This window comes from Varroa jacobsoni, unplaced genomic scaffold (assembly GCF_002532875.2).
Source record: "Varroa jacobsoni isolate VJ856 unplaced genomic scaffold, vjacob_1.0 scaffold_1268, whole genome shotgun sequence".
Taxonomy (NCBI): domain Eukaryota; kingdom Metazoa; phylum Arthropoda; class Arachnida; order Mesostigmata; family Varroidae; genus Varroa; species Varroa jacobsoni.
Genome location: NW_019214170.1, coordinates 308,393 through 318,001, shown reverse-complemented (window position 1 = coordinate 318,001; position 9,609 = coordinate 308,393). Strand labels below are relative to the sequence as shown.

At 40.1% G+C, this 9,609-nt stretch overlaps 1 protein-coding gene across 4 annotated transcripts in view; it reads left to right on the top strand.

The window, feature by feature from the left end:
• The first annotated feature begins 2,212 nt into the window (after positions 1 to 2,212).
• Positions 2,213 to 9,609, top strand: part of bark (C-type lectin domain-containing protein bark beetle) — a 76,186-nt gene continuing 68,789 nt past the window's right edge. For 3 of the 4 annotated variants that reach the window (XM_022847122.2, XM_022847119.2, XM_022847123.2), the window contains exon 1: positions 2,213 to 3,903. In XM_022847122.2, the coding sequence (XP_022702857.1) occupies positions 3,343 to 3,903 (561 nt within the window). In that variant the 5' untranslated portion in view covers positions 2,213 to 3,342. The remainder of the gene's footprint in view (positions 3,904 to 9,609) is intronic. The other variant, XM_022847120.2, reaches the window with a different exon arrangement.

The following is a 9,609-nucleotide window of genomic DNA, read 5'->3' as shown; positions in this document are numbered from 1 at the left end:
TTTCCGCAACCTGTCAACAATCACGGCAAAAGTACAATACCTATATGGGCCTTGGTTAATATTTCTAAAGCAGTTGTCCGCAGTGCAAGTTGTATTGTTGTATCTTAAAAAGTTCCAACAGAAGCTAAAACACACAACGTGTAATAATTGAGCAGTTAATCATGAGTAGGATCTTGATACAAATTCGTCGAACAGTTTGACTGATTAGCAAGGTACGTATTACCCTAAGAGTGGTGACTGAAATGCTGTACTGAATAAATGATGCAAAAAATGTTACACATGTTCTGATTATAGATCGCAGCAAGTATGGGTATCTTCACTTAGTACTGCTCTGAACAATAGATGTACAATTAACATGACAAATACGTGAATGTTACTACTTGCATAAAGCATGCACTCGTCTAAAACGGAGCACATAGCCCTAATTGCTAATTATTTCAAGTAACGGAAATATAATATATTGCTGTATTACTCGTACCAAATAGTTTATTTACGAGGGTTTTATATTTCGATATGTAAATCCATAAATGGTTTCGTGGGATCGGTTGTGCACCAACTAGATATCTTCTGCTTAAATATAACTAAGTATGATAGATAAGCTGGATCTCTTTGGAATGGCTGCTTTAGAACATATTGATGTGTCTATAGTTATATTGTATATATATATAAAACAAGTCGGCTGAGAAAATATATCGATTTATACCACTCTTTTTTTTTTATCATTTGTAGAGTCTCCGTTATTTAGGAACTCCATTATTGGTAAATTATAAACCATAGACATTTATGAAAAATTGCCCGATGGTGGTTTAGCGTATTAGAGTTTAATATACAAAATATCTACATTTATGTGTTTGTATGAAACTGTATTCGTATGCCTGACCTAAAAGTCGTTTCCCTTAGGTCGAAAAAAAGTTTATTCACTTTCCAAAGCAGCGGATGCTCTCCCAAACCACAGTGAAATGCTCCAAACCGTTTCCATGACGACGCTGAATGTTTTCGCAGTACGTTTGAAGCGCGGTACTCTCATCAAGGGCATTACTTGTATTTATTAAAGGGCGGGAGAAATATGGCCCACTTAAAATCAAATTCTGAATTAAGTCGAACGGACGAGTATAGTTCACTATATTGTAGGTTGTTCCTTAGGAGTTTACGTCAAGTGATCACCGATAGACATGTTTAGTGTTCGTCGTAGGTAAATACCCCTTGTTATCGACCTTTCTTCCAATGATTTTAGTCATTACATACAGGGAACTACTCAATTTTTCTGAAACCTTCGCTTTGAACTGAGCGATATCTGTAAACAGTTTAATTCATTATGTTGCTGCGTATGCAAGAAAAGTTGTTCGTTATCTCTTTTTCATAAAGAATAGTGTGTAATCGCGATCGAATTTGGAAGGTCAAACCTTTGAATTAACAATACTCCCAGATGCCGAAAAATGAATATAAATAGGAGCTCAATGTGCCTAACGAACACGGTAATGTGGAAAGAGAGAGGAGAAAAAACCCAACTGGCCGAGTAAGGAGAAAGGATGACCTGTGGTGATGTCAGGAGGAACTGTCGACATCGAAATCGCAACAGCATCACCATCTGCGTAAACAGCTCCTCTGGTGATTGTGCCACCGCTGAACTGCGGCGTTTGAGTGGTCGACACCTCTGGGGACCGACCTCAGACGGCATCGTCATTATCGTTATAGTGAATGCCACTTCACCGTTTCTCCTAATGCAGTCGCTGCCGACCGATCGTGCTCCTAGACTGTCGTCAACTAGACGGCTACGTTTTTCTATACATAATAGCAACTGAAGCACACTAGCACAAAAACTACCGTCTATCGCTGCTCCAATGACGCTCGTAGTAGTAATAATTGTGGCGATGTTGGTATTGGCTTATGCCGGCAGTAGTAGCTATTCATGGTGGTTTGTTGTTGTCGTTGATCGCCGGAACGCCGTCCGTGGCAATAAGTGGTTGTTCTTGATACAGCTGCTGCCCGTCGGTGTTCACTCGTAACTCGTATTCGTAGCACGTCGTCGCCTTTCGTTGTTCTACCATGTAGTGCCGCAAGCAGCGCCATCGCGTTGCCGTTTCGTGCTACGAAATGTCGTTGTGTTGGTGTCTATGCTTAACGATCGAGGGGCGAGGGGAGTGAGGAGGCGGGTCGTAGTAGCAGCAATCGCAAGAGCAGAACGGAATTGCCACAACAGCAGAAGCTAGCGCGGCACGACAACAGGTGAGCCGGACAGGCCAACGCCAAAAGCATCTGACGTCCGTCACAATCGGGACTATATGACTACTATCTGGCTACCACCAGCGCCACGATAGTCATCCCGTTTGTCCGACGAACATCAGGCAAAGACTCACAGCGCGCGGCGCAATGATTATCCAAGGAAACAACCCAGCCTAAAGTCAACCCACAAAAGTTGACAAAAAGCAGCAGCACCAGAAGGGCACAAAATAACTCGCAAAGGTTATATAATAGACTGTGTAGCAGACATATTGTATCGTATGCAGAAGCACATGGACTGCTGTTGTGAATGTGTTTGTTCACTGCCAGTTCGAAAGCCGATTACATCTAGGCGTCACTATTTTCATGCTGCTGTGCAACTAGCCCATATACTCGTTAAGAGGACAAATCTTCGTCATATGTGTGCATCGTGTAACCTTTTCGATGGTGTCGTGCTCCTATTAGTTGATGCGCACGCGCATGTCGGGTCTACTATACGCTTTTCCGCCATTGGCACTAAACTGTCAAAGTATCTCGAAAGATATCAGTGTGTATAAGTATACATTAATCGATGCAATGAATAAGGCGGAAGTGAAGAAGGGTTCTGTTCGTTAACTGGAGCTGGAGCTCGTTTTTTGGGGGGCGCATATTTCAAACGTTTTGTTCACCGATACAGAGAATAAGTTAACGATTGTCGGCGGCACAAGTGCCAGCATACCGAATAACTAACAAAGTCTAATACACAAACCGTGGCGTTCTTGTGAAATTCTGCGGCGGTTCGTGGCTGATAACGAATCCCCTATGGAGTGAGTAAATTTGGTTTGCGAGAATTTCGAATTTCTGTACATACATATATGCAAACGACGGCATGTGTACAGGAGACGAAAATCAATATTGGCATATATGATTGCTCTAGTTTTTTCAGTTAGGCATTTACAAAGATCGTTTAGAAGGATTTTCTCAGATATGTAAAACTTGAACGGTTTTGCATTTTCTTTAGATCAGCTAAACTGATCTTGTAGGAGAAGGGCGGGCGATTTGCCTGGTGAGTTGTGTCAGTGGAGACGTTCTATCGGCTATCTTCGAATGGACGGGTGACGTACGACAGTAAAGACGGCAAAAATGAAAAATGGTGTACATAGCTATACAGCTAAAGAGCAAATTAAGGCTGAACTCTTTCAGGGGGGTATGCCATTCATAGAACCAGCAACCCGAAGTACAGGTTTTCATCTTCGAAGAAATCGCTCTGGAAAACCTACCTTCAGTTCGGCTATCGACATGTCGCTACGCCACACAATCACATGTAGTGAAAGATATGTTACGCAATCATCATTTATGAATACAAAAAGAATGGCGACCAATACTCTTTCAAGTGCGCGTGTGCCTAATGCAGCGTTTTGTCTTGCGCATAGGCGGGAAAACCGATGGCGTTTATTTCAAACTCTATTCGTAACGGTACTATTGCATGTGGTTACGATGGGACCATTTTTAACTTTGGGATGTGATGCATTGGAAGTGCGAAACCGTACAATGGAGTATCCTAAGTCGGACACGGAATATCGCATTCAGGACAATATTATTGTTGGCCAGGGCGGAATTATGATTGTGCATCCAGGAGTGAGTCTCTACTTTGAGCCAGGCATTGGTATCAACGTCGAAGAAGGTGGAGTTATCATTGCAAATGTAAGTTTGTATCAGGCAATGTGTCAGTCGCAGTTATTGATCTTTCTTCAAATTTCCACGCGCCTCAGCGGCTGTGCAGTGTGAGCACAGCCAGTGAGGTACTTTCTGAATAAAGATTTTAAGTTTGGATAGGAAACTGGTGTTCGAAGTAGCAGTTGCCTTATTCCGTTACTGTACTTTTCTGCACTAATAGTACTCTCTTCGCTTTGAACTGTGCAATGGTAACACTTGTAAATCCAGATCGGACACGCAATAGAGTCATCACGCTCTGCTTTAACTTAACAGATTAATCTATACAGTGGTATACATATATACATATTCCGCAGTTCCTAATAATGAAGTTGCAAGAAAGGCAGCTTTGTCTTGTTTTCCGAATTTCTCCATTTAATAAATGGGTTTACACTTAATAAGAGTAAAAATTAAGTTCCTGCTAGCGCAGTACAAAAACTATATATGTATATATATATATATATATATATATATATATATATAGATAGGCCGCGACGGATTCGTCCTGCGGTTAATATGGTTTGGAAGTCTTGAATTCGTTTTGAACGTATGGTGGAGCCTCAGCGACTTCGTGATTTTCAAGAATGTACAATGATGTTTTATCTTGCCAGCCAGTCAGCATGTAGAAAACCTTTGAGCGAGTTATACTTGAAGGCTCCAAAGTGGTTCCAACACTTGTCATCCGTTCCGTTGTCTCAAGTTAGCAGTCCATCGGTGTGTATTGCAATGTAGGAGTGTCCTAGTAAAGCCGTTTCCCAATATTGGCAATATTGACAGCTTCCCAGCTTTGGACAACAGAAAGGGCTGTGCAATATCATCTTTTCGCCTCCGCCCTCAAAGAACAGGCGATGCGATTTCTCTGTGGCATTGCCTGCCCAAGCATAGATTGCCTTTAAAGGCGATATTCTATGTGGTTTTACAACTGCCCTTCGTTGCCTCACAGGGGACAACACAACGACGGGTAGTTAACTCTACCACCAGCATCATAGCGGTAGGAATGATTCTGCATGAAACATCTTGAGAAGACATTGAAGCGTCTACAACGATGGAGCGCTAGTGGCTTAGCTGGATATTTCTATTGTTCATTGTGGCCGGTCATTTTTAGCACAAGGTAGCGCTGTCCATTCCTGCATTACTAACTTCGGCTACCCGTCTCTTATTCACCATCACGAAACTCATTGTTGTCAATAGAAGGAAAAAGTGCACTTCCCTGGTGTTGAGGGATTCACAGCGATGGAACGTAACGATAGCATCTCATATAGGCGATTACCGAAGCAGCGGTTTACTTTGTTCAAGCGAGGCAAGAGGATTACACATTGGTCATTTTTCCACCCAAACTAATCAGTAGCGGGGTGGAGGATGTTGATCAGTACATTATTTGGGTATGGAGGCGCTTTGCGTTGACAAAACGTGGAAGGATACGTGACTATGTGAGGCATATGGATAGATATAAGGTTATATATAGATATAGGCTAATATTTTTTTGCTGAAGTTTACGGGACTTTCTAGGTTGGCGCACCGATAAGGTCAAGTCACGAAACTAATCAACAATGTAGACTTCTATTTGTTACATATAAGTTGCTCACACACAACATACCCCTTTGCAAATGAATTTTTATAGAAGTGTCGTACAGTAAATATTTTACTTTGTGCATTATTCACTAGAGTATGACTTGCAACGAGTTTTCTGTGAAAAATTATCGGTTCACTGTAAAACTATTCCAGTTATAATTAATACCTAATAGAACTTAGCCCCTCAAAAAATTAATCTGAATTTTATAGTTTGCTGGAAATGTTAGGCTTTTTGTAGCAATGTCTGTTTGTTTAAAATACCATACCGACGAATCGGTAACAGCGACAATCACTATATAGCTTGTATGTCTAATAGGTAATTTTGGTCTGTGGAAGACGATCTCATTAAACTAGGTAGATACCACAATTTGCGGTTAGTCATTTGGGAGTTGCCAATTAGACTGAACATCGCGCTTGTAGCGGCTGTGGTCACAAGAATGAGACTATTGTGCACTTTTTATCGATTAATACAGTGTCAGAATTCAGCTGGCAGCCGCCAGCCGATGTATCTATATATTTCCGTCCGTCATTGGCCACCATTTTGCTTCTTGGAATATCATTACTATTACACTCAGCATTTTCAAGAGCTGGATAACGTTCATTGCATGAAGAGTCAGTTTTGATGATCAGTAAGGAGCACAAGAGCAATATTCAAATAACGTGTCTCCTGAGGGTTTTCACTTCTGCGGTAAGCTTATGGACTGAGTCATTATTATCCATCTACTTTAGAATGTAGGAGAAGATTTTCTTCACTAACATTCGCTGTTCAGGTGACATGTGCTAATGAACCCAGCTTACCGTATGAACGTCGATAGCAACGATGACAGCTATTTTGTATTTGTTCTATCCTTTGCGTTACCAATTTTGTTATTATTGTGTTTGCTGCTATAGGAATCAATTTAGTTGTAGCAAATCTTTATTAGAATATTTGCAAGAACACCGCTAGTAATAGTAGGATCAAACGATTCTGAGAGGAAAGTAACGCAAAATCCATACAAAGGTTCCTCTAAACTATGCGAGACAGCCGAATTCAGTGTAAATATATCTTACACGCGCAGCCTTCGGACCCTGAGCAACATAGCTATTTAGTTAAACTGACTGTAACTGCTCTTACCGCAATATTAACATTGACACTGACGTTAGCAAAAACGAAGGCTTCATAGTTGTCGGTAACTCTCTTCCATCTTTCTGGCTGTTGCCAACAATCAAATCTTTTATCGTTGCTGGTCTACGTCGACCCGACAGATTCAGCCAGTTGGCCGTTTGTAGAGAAAGTCACGTTCAAGTATCGCTCTACCAGGTTGTCGCATTTTCATAACACCATTTTTTCATTGGTACACATTGGTTGGTTGGTTGGTTGGCTCTCTTAGATGCTAATGTTGCTGCAGCTACGGCTCTGACTGGTGGGAACAGTGATGATGAAGGCGCTTCTCCTTTTTTATTGCGATATTGCACTCGTATGAAACAGACGATTTGTCTGTGGACTCTGGATGTTGTATATATTTACAATGTAAGGTGTCGGTTTGTAACGATTTGTAGATGCTATTATCATTCAGTCAAATTTAATAAAATCAATAAATTCACTTCTGCTGGTAGTGGCCAAAAACTTATACATATTTTAACACGATATCCCAATATCAGAGAAAGTAGATAAAATAGAACTTGTTGCTTCATATGTGTTGCATGGGTTCTTTTGAACTGGAACTAGTTTAAGAGATTTACCAGACATCTTAAGGATGGTATCAAAGGGTAACGAATGGCACGATATCTATCATAATTTCTCGGGGTCTGGAGCACCGGTTTGTATCTTCAGGTTGGTGGAAACCTTTTTCCCAGCAGAGTCTATAGTGGAACCCATACACGGTTAAGCGAATGGCAACATGTTTAATCGACTTGGCTTTCTCTATTCATTGTTCCCCATTCTATCCGAAGTAAAAAAACCTTTCAACCTCCGCGAATTTTTGCAGTGAGTTTGAAGTTCGTTCTGAAGACTTCCGTTGCTGAGAGCTCAAAGTGACGACGTCATTCCTTGGACAGCAGTGGCGGGTCGGCTAGAAAACGGGAAGGCCACTTTGGGTCACTACGTGTGATCCTAGAGCAAAGGAGTTTCGACTCGATCCAACTGTTTGAGATTCAGTATTATATGATCTTTATCAATAGGTTGACAAAAGCCAGAACCAAAGATTGCTTACGAAGCAACAATGAACCAAACATCTTGTTTACAGGATTTCTTCAATTCTCCGTTAGTTGAAAATACTAATTGTGGGGTATCAATAATAAAAATTTTACTATTTTTTCCTTTTTTTTTATTTTTTTTTTTACAATTTTTTACAAAGATAGTTTTTTTTTAGGAATTGCAACAACCTTAAGGATCTTGTTGCGGCTAATCGTAAAGATTTATTTGTAAATATAATAGTTGGAGCTTAAAATACAATCAAAGATCGATTATATTTAGCGCAATATTAAAAATTTCAAAACACTTGAGAAAAAGCACTAAAGCATTACAAAAGCTAGTATCGGTTACATCTCTTTAAACAAAGCTTGCACGAAGATCTGGTGCTTTCTCTCACTATTCAGCTATTTCCTGTGACCAAAGTCAAACCATAACAAGAAAACATAGGATACAAGGCAATATTTTGTAATGGTTGAAGCAGGTGCGTGATTCCTCTATTTTTGCGCCTTGGCCAATTCGTTGTTTGAACGTAAGCCACTTTCCATTTCCAAGCGTACGTTTTTTTCTAAAAAAACATTTTGTTTGCAAAAATTTTCGTTTAACGATTGTTTTTAAAATTTAGCTAGTCTAGGGCAGGCTCAGTTTTAGTCTGTTGATCTATTTTATCAGAGCACATCAAAGTTCACTGTAGAGACTCCATCAATGTATATACTCGATTCTATATACAAAAGTAACACTCTAAATTATACCTAGGCACGATGCTTTTGCATAAATAAGGAATATGCTGTCATAATAAACCCTAACTTGAGACCTCTGCTTAACCTATTCGAGTGCAATTAAGCATCATCGCCCTCGTGAAAATTTGCTGATGACTCGGTATGCTTTTTTAATTAGTGTGAATATCCCCTCTATTAAATCAGTATGCTATTGAGATCGCTGGCTTTTTTCATTAGAAAATCATGGAGCAGGAGCTGTGTTCAGGTTTCATGGTTTAGGACCCTATTATCATCTCCAAAAAATGCCAAAAGGGCTTCGGATTTCGCCGAGCAACAAAGGTGATGTTTCGGTAGATGTTAATTGAATAATAAATACATATTACAGATATATATTTCGAATGAATTGAGTAGAAGACATATTTTTTTTAAATGCATTTCTTGAGCACCGATAGATATATACATATACACGCATCTTCTTCTATCTTCTTCTAATCAGTTTCCGAAATAAGTTGTTGGGCTCTATTAATCAGTCTCCAAACCATCCTAATCAGCCTCCGGACTCTCTTAGTCGGTCTTCAGACTCCCTAGTCAATCTCCAGACTCCTCTAATCAGTTCCCGGAATCAGTTGTTGGACTCTTTTAGTTAGTCTCCGAACTCTTCTAATCAGTTTCCGGAATCAGTTGTCAGACTCTTCTAGTCAGTCTCCGGAGTCTTCCAATTAGTTTCCGGAATCAGTTGTCGAATTCTCCTAGTCAGTCTCGGGAGTCTTCTAATTAGTTTCCGGAATTCATGGATTGGGTTATATAATCCTTGAAAATTGTGAATCATACTATAAATGAGGAAATATGAAGGACGCAGAAACTGACGATCCTACATCAACGAATACGTAAACATTTTACAAAGCTGATTTGTGCGAGTATGATTAGATAAATTATACTTCCCTATTAAAAATACAAAGTTTATGAATCCGCAGTTAAAAAAGGAAAAAAAATCACGAGGTTAATTAATCGTTTTCAGTGTTCGAATTTTTTTTTGCCTTTTGTTGATCGCCGCCGATTTGATGATTAGTGTCGCTCTTTTTGGAGGTCAAAATGCGGTCTCTCATATGAATCGATAATCAAATACTTCGGAAAACTGTTCGGGCCATCAATTCTAGTTGAATTCGAAGAGGTTCCACTTAGCTTTACAGGCTGTGTAAGCAACTGGTAAGACAGCGACAACTGTCGCCGGGTACC